The sequence below is a fragment of the Nesoenas mayeri genome (assembly GCF_963082525.1).
Source record: "Nesoenas mayeri genome assembly, chromosome: 28".
Classification (NCBI taxonomy): domain Eukaryota; kingdom Metazoa; phylum Chordata; class Aves; order Columbiformes; family Columbidae; genus Nesoenas; species Nesoenas mayeri.
Window position 1 is genome coordinate 1422376 of NC_137558.1, and position 16062 is coordinate 1438437.

Genomic DNA, 16062 nt, shown 5'->3' on the forward strand with positions numbered 1-16062 from the left:
GCTCCCACCCCCGCCACAAGCCGGAAGCGACGCTCTAGCCGAAAACCCGGAACTCTCTGGTTAGAATGGGCGTTGCTTGAGTAGCTCCCTCCCTAAATCCCTCCCTTCTCTGCGTCGCCATTGGCCTGCGGCGCGGGACGGGCCACGCCCCTCCGGAGTGCTGATTGGCTGCTTGGAGTGGCGGCCGGCTACTTCCGGGAGTGCCCGCGGCGGCGGCGCTCTGGCCGGTCAGAGCGCGCAGCGGAGGCGGGAAAGTGGGGGCGGGGTGGAGGCGGCGGCGGGGCGGGACGTGCGAGCGCCCCCTGGTGGCGGGGGGGGGCGGTCCCGGTTTCTCCGGTCCGGCCCCGGGGATCGCGGTCCCGGTTCGTCCCGGGGGTCCCCCCGCCCCAAAACGGGGACACACCGGGAAGGGGGTGACGGCTGCACCCGTAGGGTCCCCCCCCGCCGGCGCCATGAGCACCGAGACGCTGGTGAAGGACGTGAAACCGGGGCTGAAGAACCTGAACCTCATCTTCATCGTGCTGGAGACCGGTGGGTGCGGCGGGGGGGGGGTCCCGGTGTCCCCCCGGTGTCCCGTGACCCCCCCGGTGTGTGTGTCCCCCCCCCAGGCCGGGTGACCAAGACCAAGGACGGACACGAGGTTCGCACCTGCAAAGTGGCCGATAAGACCGGGAGCATCAACATCTCGGTGTGGGACGACGTGGGGAACCTGATCCAGCCCGGGGACATCATCCGCCTCACCAAGGGGTACGGGGGACCCCCCCGCCCTGGCACCCCCCCCAGGGACCTCCTGGGACTCCCCCCACCCTGACACTCCCCCCATGTCCCCCTGGGACCCCCCACCCTGACATCCCCCCCAGGGACCCCTCAGGGCTCCCCCCATCCCGACATCCCCCCCATGTCCCCCTGGGACCCCCCATCCTGACACCCCCCCCAGGGACCTCTCAGGGCTCCCCCATCCTGACACCCCCCCAGGGACCTCTTGGGGCTCCCCCCATCCTGACACCCCCCCCATGTCCCCCTGGGACCCCCAACCCTGACATCCCCCCGCCAGGGACCTCCTGGGGCTCCCCCCATCCTGACATCCCCGCCATGTCCTCCTGGGACCCCCAACCCTGACATCCCCCCCAGCGACCTCTCAGGGCTCCCCCCACCCTGACACCCCCCCCATGTCCCCCTGGGACTCCCCACCCTGACATCCCCCCCAGGGACGTCTCGGGGCTCCCCGCATCCCGACATCCCCCCTCATGTCCCCTTGGGACCCCCCACCCTGACATCCCCCCTCAGGGACCTCTCGGGGCTCCCCCCATCCTGACACCCCCACCATGTCCCCCTGGGACCCCCCACCCTGACATCCCCCCCATGTCCCCCTGGGACCCCCCACCCTGACATCCCCCCCAGGGACCCCTCAGGGCTCCCCCATCCGCACCCCCTCATGTTCCCTACAGGACCCCCCTTGTGTCCCCCCTGGGGCTTCCCTGCTGTGACACCCCCTTTGTGTATCCCCTGGGGACCCTCCCAGCCCTGACACCCCCACCATGTTCCCCCTGGGGCTCCCCCCAGCTTGACACCCCCATGTGCCCCCCAGGGACCCCCCCTGTGTCCCCCCTGGGGCTTCCCTGCTCTGACACCCCCCTGTGTCCCCCAGGGACCCCCTGGGACCCTCCCCATGGCTCCCCCATCCTGTCACCCCCCCCGTGTCCCCCTGGGACCCCCCCCGGGGCTCCCCCATCCTGACACCCCCATGTCCCCCCAGCTACGCCTCGGTCTTCAAGGGCTGCCTGACGCTCTACACGGGGCGCGGGGGGGACCTGCAGAAGATCGGCGAGTAAGGCGGCACCGGGGGGGGCTGGGGGGATGGTTGGGGGGTCCCTCAGAGCTGGGGGGTCCCCAGGGGGGGGTTTTGGGGCCCCCACTCCCCGCTGTGCCGCAGGTTCTGCATGGTTTACTCCGAGGTGCCCAACTTCAGCGAGCCCAACCCCGAGTACGTGGCGCAGCAGGCGCAGAGCAAAGGGGTGAGTTTTGGGGGGGGGGTTATGGCGAGGTGGGGGGGGGGGGGGTGTCAGGCTGCCCCCCCCGAGCGTGTCCCCCCGGGTTTCACATCACACCGAGCGCCCCCGTCCCCCCCGCAGGCGCAGAACGACAGCGCGAACCCGGCCGCTGCGCAGCCCCCCCCGGCGGCGTCCCCAGGTGGGTATGGACCCCCCCCACAATGTCACCCCCCCCCGGTGTCACCCCACAGCGTCACCCCCCATCTCGGGGGTGTCTCCAGCTTCACCCTCTGCTCTATTTCCAGCCCCCGACAGCCAGAACGGGAATGGGCTGAGCGCGGGGGGGCCCCCGCACCCCCCCAGCGCCCCCCCGCACCCCCCCAGCGGCCGCATCACCCGCAGCCAACCCGGCCACCCCCCCGGGCCCCCCCCCGGCCCCGTCAGCAACGGCAAAGAGACGCGCAGGAGCGGGAAGAGATAACGGGGGGAGCCCCCCCCCCCCCAACCATCGCTGGGTCCCCCCCAAGCGCCCCTCGTGGTGACAGGGGCATCCTGCTGCCCCCCCTCCCCGTACCCCCGGGGGTGTCCTGGACCCCCCCACCTTGGGCTGGGGGTCCTGGGCAGGGCAGGGTGGACCCCCCCCCCAAATCACTGCCAAGACATGGGGGGGTTAATAAAGGTTGAGCTGCTGCCTGCGCCCTGCCTGCTCCCTACCCGCGGCCCCGGGGGGGGCCCTGACCCCCCCCCCCCCCCGCCCCCCCCGCCCATTTTGGCCCTGCCCCCCCGCGGCCCCTCCCCGGGCGCAGCGCTGGGTGACCCTTGGCCCCCCCGCTTTGGGTGCAGCAAACGCCTCCGCGCGGGGACGGGGACACTCAGCGCTGTGTGCCCCCCCCCCCAAAACACCACCAAGCCCCAGGTGAGCACGGGGGGGTCTTGGGAGGGGGGCGGGGGGGTGAGGTGGGGGGGCAGCTCCCCTAATTTTGGGGGTTTTACGGCATCGCTGGATCCCACGTGTTGCGGGGGGGGATGGACCCGCAGCCGCCTCCCCCGGTTTGGTGTGTCCCTTGAATGGGGGGGGACACAGGGCTGTTGGGGGGGACATTGGGGTGCGGGTGTCTCGGGGGGGGGCGCTGCTGTTATCTCCCCGCCCGGTGAAACATTAACCCCGACACTAAACCTGCTGCTTGCAACACAGCCCCTCAAGGCCGAGTGACACCATGTCCCCCCACCATTGTCACCGTGTCCCCCCAGCATTGTCACCGTGTCCCCCCCAGTGTTGTCTCTGTGCCCCCCCCCCCCATATTGACCACCCTGAGGAGCCCGTCCCCGCCCTGGGGACACAGGGACAGCTGCAGGTGTCCCCAAGCCCCGGTGCAGGGACACGTGTCCCCGCGCCGTCACCTTCGTGCCACCCGTTGCTTTCCAGCCGTCCCTACGGACGGACGGACAGACGGACAGAGAGCGTATAGCTAGGGGGTGACATGTGAGGCCGGGGGAGGGGGTCCCAGGGCCAACACAGCTCACGCCAGGGACCCCCTATTCTGCCACAGGATCGGGCCCCCCTTGCGTGGCCTGGGGTTGGTGGCCCTGGGGACCAGGGGGACACTGAAGGAGGGGTCCTGCGGCCACCAACTGTCACCCCAGCACCACTGGGGTCCCCCCTGCTTCTGCAGGATCGGGCCCATGGGTCCCCAAGGGCTCATCCTGCAGCTGGTGACCCTGGGGACTGGGGGTGCCAAGGGGACACCGGGGGAGTCCTGGAGACACCAATTATCACCCCAGCACCACTGGGGACCCCCGTTCTGCTGCAGGATCGGGCCCCAGGGACTTGGGGGGGATCAGGGGGATCCTGGGGCTACCAACTCTCACCCCAGCACCACCGGGGTCCCCCCAATTCTGCAGGATCGGGCCCATGGGCTCATCCTGGGACTGGTGATCCTGGAGACCAGGGGTGCCAGGGGGGACACTGTGAGGGTCCTGAAGCCACCACCTGTCCCCCCATCCTGGGGTTGGTGACCCTGGGGACTGGGAGGGGGGATCAGGGGGGTCCTGGGGCCACCAACTCTCACCCCAACACCTTCAAGGTCCCCCCGCTTCTCCAGGATCGGGCCCATGGGCTCATCCTGGGGTTGGTGACCCTGGGGACCGGGGGGGGATCCTGGGGCCACCAACTCTCACCCCAACACCACCAGGGACCCCTCTTATGCTGCAGTATCAGTCCCATGTGTCCCTGTGGGCTCATCCTGCAGCTGGTGACCTGGGGATTGAGGGACACCAGGGGGACACCGGGGGGGTCCTGGAGCCACCACCTGTCCCCCCATCACCCCCTTCTCCCCCAGCACCACCAGGGACCTCCCTCGGCCGCAGCATCGGGCCCATGGGCCCCCGTGGGCTCCTCCTGGGCGCCCTGGGGCTGGTGTCCCTGGTGTCCCCGGTGTCCCCGGGGGCCGGGGGGGCGCCGGGCCCGCCGGCGGGGGACGCGGCGCAGGAGCACGGGTACTACCTGGGGCAGCTGTTCGGGCAGTACGGCGCCAACGGGACGCTGCCCAGCGAGGGGCTGGCGCGGCTGCTGGGCAGCCTGGGGCTGGGCCGCGTGCGCGTGGTGCAGATCCAGCACGAGGAGCTGGGGCACGGCCACGTCACCCACCTGGACCTGCTGGAGGTGCAGGACGACAAGCACCGCCACCGACACCCCCTCGCTGAACACGCTGGGGCCCCCCCGGCATCCCTCAGGTACCCCCCGCGCCACCCCCAGCCCGCGGTGATGGGTGGTGGGTGGTGGGTTGGGGGCTCGTGTCCCCTGAGCCGCCACATCGCCCGTGTCCCTTGAGCCACCGTGTCACCCGTGTCCCCTGATCCACATCACCCGTGTCCCCTGATCCACATCGCCAATGTCCCCTGAGCCACCACATTACCCATGTCCCTTGATCCACCACATCGCCCGTGTCCCCTGAGCCGCCGTGTCACCTGTGTCCCCTGATCCACATCGCCAATGTCCCCTGAGCCACCACATCGCCCATGTCCCCTGATTCACATCACCCGTGTCCCCTGAGCTGCCATGTCACCCGTGTCCCCTGATTCACATCGCCAATGTCCCTTGAGCCACCATGTCACCCGTGTCCCCTGATCCACATCGCCCATGTCCCCTCATCTGCTGCATCACCCGTGTCCCTTGAGCCAATGTGTCATCTGTGTCCCCTGATCCACATCACCCATGTCCCTTGAGCCACCGTGTCACCCATGTCCCCTGATCCACATCACCCGTGTCCCCTGATCTACCATATCACCCATGTCCCCTGATCCACATCACCCGTGTCCCCTGATCTACCATATCACCCATGTCCCCTGATCCACAACATTGCCTGTGTCCCTTGAGCCACCGTGTCACCCATGTCCCCTGATCCACATCGCCAGTGTCCCCTGAGCCACCATGTCACCCGTGTCCCCTGATCCACATCGCCCATGTCCCTTCATCTGCTGCATCACCCCTGTCCCTTGAGCCACCGTGTCACCTGTGTCCATTGAGTGGCCATGTCACCCGTGTCCCCTGATCCACATCGCCCGTGTCCCCTCATCTGCTGCATCACCTGTGTCCCTTGAGTCAATGTGTCACCCATGTCCCCTGATCCACATCGCCAATGTCCCCTGATCCACCACATCACCCGTGTCCCCTGATCCACATCGCCCATGTCCCCTCATCTGCTGCATCACCCCTGTCCCTTGAGCCACCGTGTCACCTGTGTCCATTGAGCGGCCATGTCACCTGTGTCCCCTGATCCACATGGACAGTGTCCCCTGAGCCACCACATCGCCCGTGTCCCCTGAGCCACATCGCCCATGTCCCCTGATCCACCACATTGTCAATGCCCCTGATCCACCACATCGCCCATGTCCCCTGATCCACATCGCCCATATCTCCTCATCTGCTGCATCACCTGTGTCCCTTGAGCCACCGTGTCACCTGTGTCCCCTGATCCACATCGCCAATGTCCCCGATCCACCACATCACCCAGGTCCCTTGAGCCGTCATGTCACCCATGTCGCCTGATCCACATCACCAATGTCCCCTGATCCACATTGCCAATGTCCCCTGAGCCACCACATCACCCGTGTCCCCTGAGCCACCGTGTCACCCGTGTCCCCTGATCCACATCACCCATGTCCCCTGATCCAACACGTCACCAATGTCCCCTGATCCACCACACCACCCGTGTCCCCTCCCGCAGCCCCCGGCCGGCGCTGGTGACGAGCTGGACGGAGCCCCCACCCGCGGAGCCGCCCGGCGCTGGGGACACCCCCGCGCCCCCCCGGCGGGAGCTGAGCCTGCTGGGCAGGGTGCTGGGCCTGGAGCACTCGGGCAGCGACCACCCGCACCACGACGTGAGCGGGGGGGACACCCCGGGGCCCCCCGACCCTGCTCCGCGTGCCCCCCCCGCGCCCCTCACCGCGCCCCTCACCGCGCCCCCCCGCAGTGCCTGAACGTGACGCAGCTGCTGCTGAACTTCGGGCTGGGCGCCGCGTCGCGGCTCACGCCGGAGCAGTTCACGCTCCTGTGCCCCGCGCTGCTCTACCAGATCGACAGCCGCGTCTGCATCCGCCACCGCGACGAGGTGACGCCGCCGCCCCCGCCGGGGACGCCGTGGACAGGTAACCCCAACCGGGACCCCCCCCGGCCTGGTCATCCCCCCTGGGACATTCCTGCAGCCACATCCCCAGGTCCCCATCAGCTGGTCCCCGTGTCCTCTGGTCACCCATCATCTGGTCCCCGTGTCCCCTTGTCCCCCATGACCTGGTCCCTGTGTCCCATGTAGTCCCATCCCTGGCTCTCCCATCATCTGGTCCCCGTGTCCCCTTGTCCCCCATGACCTGGTCCCTGTGTCCCCTGTAGTCTCATCCCTGGCTCTCCCATCATCTGGTCCCCATGTCCCTTGTCCCCCATTATCTGGTCCCCGTGTCCTCTGTAGTCCCATCCCTGGCTCTCCCATCATCTGGTCCCCATGTCCCCTTGTCCCCCATGACCTGGTCCCTGTGTCCCCTGTAGTCCCATCCCTGGCTCTCCCATCATCTGGTCCCCGTGTCCCTTGTCCCCACACCCTGGACCCCCATCACCTGGTCCCCATGTCCCCTTGTCTCCCATCATCTGGTCCCCATGTCCCCCACACCACTCCCTCCCTGCATCCCCAAGGACCAATCCCCATCCCATGTCCCCAGCCCCAGGGTCCCCATCCTACATCCCCAAGGACCTGTCCCCATCCCATGTCCCCAAGGACCTGTCCCCATCCCATGTCCCCATCCTCCATCCCTAAGGACCCATCCCCGTCACGTGTCCCCATCCCCATGTCCCCATCCTGCATCCCCAAGGACCCGTCCCCATCCCGCGTCCCCATCCTGTGTCCCCATCCTGCATCCCTAAGGACCCATCCCCATCCTGTGTCCCCATCCTGCATCCCCAAGGACCCGTCTCCATCCCGTGTCCCCATCCTGTGTCCCCATCCCGCATCCCTAATGACCCATCCCCATCCCCGTGTCCCCATCCTGCATCCCCAAGGCCTCGTCCCCATCCCATGTCCCCACCCCGTGTCCCCATCCTGCATCCCCAAGGACACGTCCCCATCCCCATGTCCCCATCCTGCATCCCCACGGCCCCGTCCCCACTCCGTGTCCCCATCCCGTGTCCCCACTCCGTGTCCCCATCCCGTGTCCCCATCCCGCATCCCCACGGCCCCGTCCCCACCCCGTGTCCCCACGCCGTGTCCCCACGCGCGGCTCCTGTCCCGTGTCGCCCAGCGCTGGGCTGGGCGCTGCTGGCCGTGGCGCTCGTCAGCCTGCCGTCCGCGCTGGCCGTGCTCCTGCTGCCGCGGCTGAGCCGCCGCCGCTTCCCCGCGCTGCTGGCCTTCCTGGTGGCCCTGGCCGTGGGGACGCTCTGCGGGGACGCGCTGCTGCACCTCTGGCCGCACGTACGTACCCGCGCCCCGCGGGACACCGGGGGACCGGGGTGGCCGTGTCCCCTGCTCCGCCGCATCACCAATGTCCCTGATCCACCACATCACCCGTGTCCTCCGATCCACCACATCACCCGTGTCCACTGAGCCACATCACCCATGTCCCCTGACCCACCGTGTCACCCGTGTCCCCTGATCCACCACATCACCCGTGTCCCCTCATCCGCCACATCACTTGTGTCCCCTGAGCCACATCACCAATGTCCCCCGATCCACCACGTTACCCGTGTCCCCTGAGCTGCTGTGTCACCCATGTCCCCTGATCCACCACGTCACCCGTGTCCTCCGATCCACCACGTCACCCGTGTCCCCTGATCCACCGTGTCACTCGTGTCCCCTGATCCACCACGTCACCCGTCTCCCCTGAGCCACCGTGTCACTCGTGTCCCCTGATCCACATCGCCAATGTCCCCTGATCCACCACGTCACCCGTGTCCCCTGAGCCACCACATCGCCTGTGTTCCCTGAGCCACGGTGTCACCTGTGTCCCCTGATCCACATCGCCAATGTCCCCTGATCCACCACGTCACCTGTGTCCCCTGATCCACCACGTCACCCGTGTCCCCTGACCCACCACGTCACCCGTGTCCAGGCGCAGGGGCGGCACCAGGATCCCGCGGAGCCGGGGGCCGCGGTGCTGCCGGGGCTGGCGGTGCTGGGGGGCATCTACCTGCTGTTCCTGCTGGAGCTGCTGCTGGGGACGCTGCGGCGCAGCCGGGAGGCCACGGTGAGAGCCGCCGGCACCGGGGGGACCGCGCTGGCCCCGGGTCCGTGTGCGCCCAACGCCTCTGTCCTCCCCAGGGACGCCACGCCGGGGAGACGCCCGAAGGGGCCGCGGGGGCACCGGCACAAGGGGGTAAGACCCCCCCGCACCCCACAGCGCCCGCGGCCCCCGGTCCCGGTTCCTACCCCGCGTGTCTCCCACTGCAGGGGCTGAGCTGCAACACCTGACGGAGCTGGAGCTGAAACCCCACGGACACCCCCACGGACACCCCCACGGACACCCCCACGGACACTCCCACGGCCCCGCGCTGCCCCCCAGCCCCACGGCCGCCGACATCGTCTGGATGGTGGTGCTGGGGGACGGGATCCATAACCTGATGGACGGGCTGGCCATCGGTGAGGGACATGGGGACCAGGGTCGGGGGGTGCACAGGGACTGGGTGACATGGGGACCGGGGACAGGGGGTGCACAGGGACTGGGTGACATGGGGACCGGGGACAGGGGGTGCACAGGGACTGGGTGACATGGGGACCGGGGACGGGGGGTGCACAGGGACTGGGTGACACGGCGACAAAGGTTGCGCAGGGACACAGGGTGCACAGGGATCGGGTGATGGGGACAAGGGGTGCACAGGAATCGGGTGACATGGGGACAAGGGGGACACATGGACAGGGGGCACAGGGCTTGGGTGACAGGGGACAAGGGGGACATAGGGACAGGGGTACATAGGGGCGCACAGGGACCAGGTGACAGGGGGACAAGGGGTGCACAGGATGGGGTGGTGGGCACAAGGGGCATGCAGGGACTGGGTGACAAGGGACAAAGGGTGCACGAGGATCAGGTGATGGGGACAAGGGGTGCCCAGGGATGGGGTGACAGGGACAAGGGGTGCACAGGGACAGGATGATGGGGACAAGGGGTTCACAAGGATCAGGTGGTGGGGACAAGGGGTGCCCAGGGATGGGGTGACAGGGAGAAGGGGTGCACAGGGACAGGATGATGGGGACAAGGGGTTCACAAGGATCAGGTGGTGGGGACAAGGGGGGCACAGCTCACCAGGGCACAGGGTCCATGCGGACCAGGGCTGAAAGACCCTCTTGTTTCTCCTTCTCCTTCTCCTTCTCCTTCTCCTTCTCCTTCTCCTTCTCCTTCTCCTCCTCCTCCTCTCTCCGTTCCCGCAGGCGTCGCGTTCTCCCGCAGCGCGTCCCTGGGGCTCAGCACCGCGCTGGCCGTGCTGTGCCACGAGCTGCCCCACGAGCTGGGTACGTCCCCGTCCCCCCCCACTCCATCGTGACCCTCCGTCACCCCTGTCACCCCCATCACCCTGTCACCCTCATCACCCCTGTCACCCCCATCACCCTGTCACCCCCATCACCCCTGTCACCTCCATCACCCCGTCACCCCCGGTCACCCCCGTCACCCCAGTCACCTCTGTCACCTCAATCACCTCCATCACCCCCGTCACCCCTGTCACCTCCATCACCCCTGTCACCCCATCACCCCTGTCACCTCCATCACCCCCATCACCCCGTCACCCCTGTCACCTCCATCACCCCCGTCACCCCCATCACCACCATCAACCCTGTCACCTCCATCACCCCCATCACCCCCATCACCCCTGTCACCCCCATCACCCCCGTCACCCCCATCACCCCGTCACCCCCATCACCCCATCACCCCCATCACCCCCGTCACCCCCATCACCCCATCACCCCCATCACCCCTGTCACCCCCATCACCCCCGTCACCCCCATCACCCCGTCACCTCCATCACCCCATCACCTCCATCACCCCTGTCACCCCCATCACCCCATCACCCCCATCACCCCTGTCACCCCCATCACCCTGTCACCCCCATCACCCCGTCACCCCCATCACCCCATCACCCCCATCACCCCTGTCACCCCCATCACTCTGTCACCCCCGTCACCCCTCGTCCCGCCGCAGGGGACCTGGCGGTGCTGCTGCGGGCGGGCAGTGGCCCCCGCACCCTCCTGCGCCTCAACCTGCTGTCGGCGCTGCTGTCGGCGCTGGGGGCCGCGGGGGGGGCGGCCGTGGGGCAGAGCGCGGCGCACGTCACCCCCTGGCTCCTCACCGCCACCGCCGGCACCTTCCTCTACGTGGCCCTGGCCGACATGGTAAGGGGGTGACCGGGGTGGGGGGGGGGTGGTTTTGTGACCCCCCCCTGACCCCCCCACTGTGCCGCAGCTCCCCGAGGTGCTGCGGGGAGCCCAGGGCCCCGGGGGGGGCTCGTGGGGCCGGTTCGTGCTGCAGAACGGGGGGTTCCTGCTGGGCAGCGGCATCATGCTGGGCATCGCGCTGGCCGAGGGACGCGTCCGCGCGTGGCTGCAGCCCTGAGCGCCCGGGGGGGCCCGGCCCGGCCCCCCCGGCACCCACCGCAGAGGGGACCCCCAACCGGAGCCAGCGGGACCCCAGACGTGACCACGGGATGGGGCGTTCTCAGCCCTGGGGGTCCCACGGGGCACCCAGCGCTCCCTGGGGGGGACGGGGGTCTCAACACTGGGGTGGGATGGGGGTCCCAGCACTCCCTGGGTGGGGATGGGGGTCCCAGCGCTACCTGGAGGGGACGGGGGTCCCAGCACTCCCTGGGGTGGGACGGGGGTCCCAGCACTGGGGTGGGATGGGGGTCCCAGCACTCCCTGGGTGGGGATGGGGGTCCCAGCGCTACCTGGAGGGGACGGGGGTCCCAGCACTCCCTGGGGTGGGATGGGGGGTCCCAGTGCTACCTGGGGGGGACGGGGGGTCCCAGCTCTGGGGGGGGATGGGGGTCCCAGCGCTCTCTGGGAGGGGATGGGGGTCCCAGCGCTACCTGGGGGGTCCCAGCTCTGGGGTGGGATGGGGGTCCCAGCGCTCTCTGGGAGGGGTACGGGGGTCCCAGCACTCCCTGGGGGGGGATGGGGGTTGCAGCACTCCCTGGGGGGGGATGGGGGTCCCAGCGCCACCTGGGGGGGCCGGGGGGGTCCCAGCTCTGGGGTGGGATGGGGGTCCCAGCACTGGGGTGGACGGGGGTCCCAGTGCTCCCTGGGGGGTGGGACGGGGGTCCCAGCGCTCCCTGGGGGGTCCGTCCCGCTGCCCCCCCGCTGCTGGCGCGGGAAGGACGCCAGCCCGGAGAAGCAAAAGCGTTCTAATAAAAGTCACCCATTCAAAGCCACCAATGTGTCACCCCCGATGTCACCCCCAGTGTCACCCACAGTGTCACCCAGTATCACCCCCAGTGTCACCCACAGTGTTGCCCAGTATCACTCCCAGTGTCACCCAGTGTCACCCCCAGTGTCACCCAGCGTCACCCCCAGTGTCGCCCAGTATCACCCCCAGTGTCACCCAGTGTCACCCCCAGTATCACCCAGTGTCACCCACAGTGTCACCCAGTATCACCCCCAGTGTCACCTCCAGTATCAGCCAGTGTCACCCCCAGTGTTGCCCAGTATCACCTCCAGTATCACCCACAGTGTTGCCCAGTATCACCCCCAGTGTCACCCCCAATGTCACCCCCAGTGTCACCCACAGTGTTGCCCAGTATCACCCCCAGTGTCACCTAGTGTCACCCCCAGTGTCACCCCCAGTGTCACCCAGTATCACCCAGTATCACCCCCAATGTCACCCCCAGTGTCACCCCCAGTATCACCCAGTGTCACCCCCAGTGTCACCCAGTGTCACCCCCAGTGTCACCCAGCGTCACCCTCAGCATCACCCCCCAAGCACCAAAGAACCGTCAGATTTGCAAATTCCCCCCTTCACCAGAACCATGAGAACAAAACATGTGTGGGGGGGAACCCAGCACCCCCTCCCCGTCCCCACAACATCCCGGGGGCTCCGCTCCAGGTTTCCATGCGTTTCCTTTATTAGTTTTCAAGTTGACGAACAATATCGACACGACAGGGTCGAGTAAGGCTACTTTTCCTTAGTTTTCCTTTTTCTGGGTATTTTTTGGGGGGGGGGTGGTTCCCCCCCCACCTTCTCCCCCGTGTGGGACACACGGATAATGAGGACGAGTGGGGGTGGGTCCCAGCCCATTGCCGGAAATGCGGAGGGTTTGGGTTTAATCAAAGGGCCCCGGAGCTTCAGCCGAATCTGTTTTGGGTTGTTTTGAGGTTTTTTGGCTCTTTTCACATGTGCCCAAGAGAGGAAAAAGGAAAAATAGTAATAATTAAAAGAAAGAAAAGAGAATAATAAGAAATAAAGAAGAAAAAGGAAAAAGGAGGAAGGAGAAGAAAGGAAAAATGGTAATAATTAAAATGAGGAAACAGGAAGAAGGAAGAATGAAGAAGGAAGAAGGAAGAAAGGAAAAAGAAATAACAGTAATAATTAAAAGAAAGAAAAGAGAATAATAAATAATAAAGAAGAAAAAGGAAAAAGGAGGAAGGAGAAGAAAGGAAAAATGGTAATAATTAAAATGAGGGAAAAGGAAAAAGGAAAAGGGGAAAGGAAAAAGGGAAAAGAGGAAAGGAAAAAGAAATAATAGCAATAATTAAAAGAAAGAAGAGAGAACAATAAGGAATAAAGAAGAAAAAGGAAAAAGGAGGAAGAAGAAAAAAGGAAAAATAGTAATAATTAAAATGAGGGAAAAGGGAAAAGGGAAAATAGTAATAATTAAAACCAAGAAAATAGAATAATGAGGAAAAAAGAGGAAAAAGGAGGAAGAAGAAGAAAGGGAAAATAGTAATAATTAAAACCAAGAAAATAGAATAATGAGGAAAAAAAGAGGAAAAAGGAGGAAGAAGAAGAAAGGAAAAATGGTAATAATTAAAATGAGGAAAAAGGAAAATAGTGATAATTAAAAAAAGAAAAGGGAAAAGAAAAAAGGAAAAAGGTAATAATTAAAAAAGGAAAAAAGGGAAAAAAAGGAAAAAAAGAGAAAAAATAATGAAAAAGAAAGAAAAAAGAAATAAAAAGGAAAAAGAAGGGAAGCAAAAGGAAAACCCCCCAGGGCCGAGGCCGCGGGGCCGTGTGCTCCGGGGGGGTTTTCCTTTGCTTTGCGGTTGCGGGGGGGACCCCAAAAAGCAGCAGAAAAGCACAATCTCATCTCTGGGCTGTTTGGGGTTCGTTCCGGTTCATCTCGGCACAACCAGAACCCCAAACCTGCTCCATTTGGGGCGGTTTTAGCGCTACCGGGACGCGGGGACCCAACCCCAAAATGGGGGAGAAATATAGGGGGGGGGGGGATTTCCTAAAGCAAAGTGAGAACTCCCAATCGCCTGGAGCTGGGTGGGGGGGACAAGCCCCCGGCCCCCCCGGCCGGTACATTCAGCAGTTCATATGGCTCCGCTCGCCGGCACCAACGCGCCCGGCGCCTTGAAATGCATTTGTGCTGTTTGTTTTTGCGTTTCACTTCCTTCCTTCCTTTGCAAACACACCTTCCCTTTGCTCATTCATTCATTCCTTAGAAAAAAACTTCTTATTTTCTTCTTTTTTTTTTTTTTTTCCTTTTTTTTTTTTTTCTTTTTTAAATTAGAAATGAAAAAATAAACCCAAAAGACGCTTCTCCCGCGGGATGCTCGAGGGAATCCGGACTCATGCTTGAACAAAAGTGCTTATTACTTGAAGCAAGTGCTTTGGACCAAGCGGGAGGAGAGAAACTTCCCTATTTTGGGGTGTGCGGGACCCGAAACCAAGAGATTTAAGTAGCGTCGGGGTTGGGGGGTGAAGAGCAGGAATGGTCCGACTTTGGCATCAAGGTCCAAGTTGTGGGGCCGGGGAAGTTTCCCTCCATCCCTCTTATAACAATGCACCGGGGGGGGTTGGTTTATTTTTGGGGGGGGGGGGGGGAAACCATCACAAAAAGATCTCATTTTAGCAAAATAAACGCAATTATTACCGAACACTTGGATTATTACTGAAATTGTCAAGCTGTGCTGTCGAATGGATACGATAACAGCGTTAAAGGAGAACAAGACTGGGAGCTGCGTGTCCCCATTCCCACCCCAAATGTGTCCCCCCCCCATGGGTGCGCTGCTGGAGCCTCATTGCCCTCTATCATTATTATTATAAGACACAAGGGGAGGGGGGGGGAAGGATTTTAAGAGCAAAAAGCGGCTATTTCTATCTACTACCTATTTCATCCTGCGTGGCGCTGCGGGTGGGGATGGAGAAGCCCTTACGGAGATCACACTGATTGTCTCGGAGTCGGGATGAAGCCGAAGGGAGAGCGCGGTTCCTTCTCCGTGCAAAGCGACTGAAAACCACCCAAAAATCAACAAGAAAACAACGTGGGGGAGGGGGGGGTGCGGGGTGGGGGGGTTGAAGGACAAGCAGCATTTTCCAAGGGACGCGGCCGCACCGGGGTGGTGACACCTCGGTCCCCTCCACGGAATGAACCGCTTTAGCCCTTGAAGACGCCGGCTCGGGACTTTGGACCCGTTTTCCTGCCCCGCGGAGATAAAGTGAAGCCGAAATCCGCGCCCTCCCCCCCCCCCAGCCCCGGCTGCGTGTAAACAGTGTGGGGGTCCAGTTTTGGCAGCCGGGGGTTCAAGTTTATTCTGGTTCCGAACTGAGGTATTCGGTGCGGAAAGGGGAACGCTAAAGGGGTTTTTGGGGGAGACGCCGGCGGCCGGGGGCACAACCCTGTGCTGGCGCCGAGGGAGCGTCGTGCTGCCAAAGGATGATCCTATAGATCCATAAAGGGGAAAACCCCCCCAAAAAGACCCAAAATAGGGACAATCCGCGGAGCAGCCGCTCGCCCGGCGCCGAATTCTCGAGTGCTTTACCGAACAAAGTGCAGGTTTGGTTAACGGGACAAAACAAACCCAAAAGTCCTCCGTGAGAAGGCGAAGGGAAATCAATGTGCTTTCTCACCCAAAGGCCAAGGCTGGAATCTCCGTGTTTGGTTCTAAGAGTTCGGCTTTGGTAAAAGAAACGAACAGCGCAAGGGGGGCCCTGTAAAGAGGAGCCTTCGCGGTTGGTTTTGAAAGGAGAATAAGAAGACGCGATGCGTTATTTTGGTTATAAAAACGCTCGAGTGGCCACCGGGGACGCTTTAATGACCCCCGATGGGGGCGCCGGGACCCCCGGGTTGGGGACGGTTCCCGAAACGCTCGTCACCCCATTGCTGCGTCTTTGGCTTGGAACGGACTCGCCATACGGAGACGACAAGCGGCGGGTTTCGCACACGGTGCCGTTACAGTAACTCGGCAAGACACCAAAAAACACCCCGAAAATAACAGCGACGGGAAGGGATGAACACAAACCAGTGCAACATCGAGTGCTCCAAACCTGCCTTATAAATACGATCGCTAAATTAATTAAAGAACGCACCCAAAGCGAAGATACAACGATCCCACGTACACGCTGATAATCCTGCCAAGACGGTAGAAAAATAAACACAGAC

At 63.9% G+C, this 16062-nt stretch overlaps 2 protein-coding genes across 4 annotated transcripts; both read left to right on the plus strand.

Moving 5' to 3' along the window:
• Positions 1–202: 202 nt before the first annotated feature.
• On the plus strand, positions 203–2681 carry NABP2 (nucleic acid binding protein 2). 3 transcript variants are annotated; one of them, XM_080360619.1, is made up of 7 exons: positions 203–227; positions 433–531; positions 609–747; positions 1757–1828; positions 1934–2015; positions 2133–2190; positions 2297–2681. In XM_080360619.1, the coding sequence occupies exons 2-7, from the start codon at positions 453–455 to the stop codon at positions 2470–2472; spliced, it is 606 nt and encodes a 201-aa protein (XP_080216745.1). In that variant the 5' UTR covers positions 203–227; positions 433–452; the 3' UTR covers positions 2473–2681. The 3 variants fall into 3 exon arrangements, with proteins under 3 accessions (XP_080216745.1, XP_080216744.1, XP_080216746.1); XM_080360618.1 differs by lacking the exon at positions 203–227 and having other exon boundaries at positions 242–531; XM_080360620.1 differs by lacking the exon at positions 203–227 and having other exon boundaries at positions 242–531; positions 1970–2015.
• Positions 2682–4368: 1687 nt separating this feature from the next.
• SLC39A5 (solute carrier family 39 member 5) lies at positions 4369–11075 on the plus strand (the record flags this gene model as incomplete). Its single annotated transcript, XM_080360686.1, is given in 11 exon segments — positions 4369–4722; positions 4725–4759; positions 6218–6371; positions 6464–6638; positions 7779–7948; positions 8586–8720; positions 8795–8849; positions 8924–9112; positions 9899–9979; positions 10665–10855; positions 10926–11075. Coding segments are annotated over 11 exon segments (1689 nt in total).
• Between the last annotated feature and the right edge of the window lie 4987 nt (positions 11076–16062).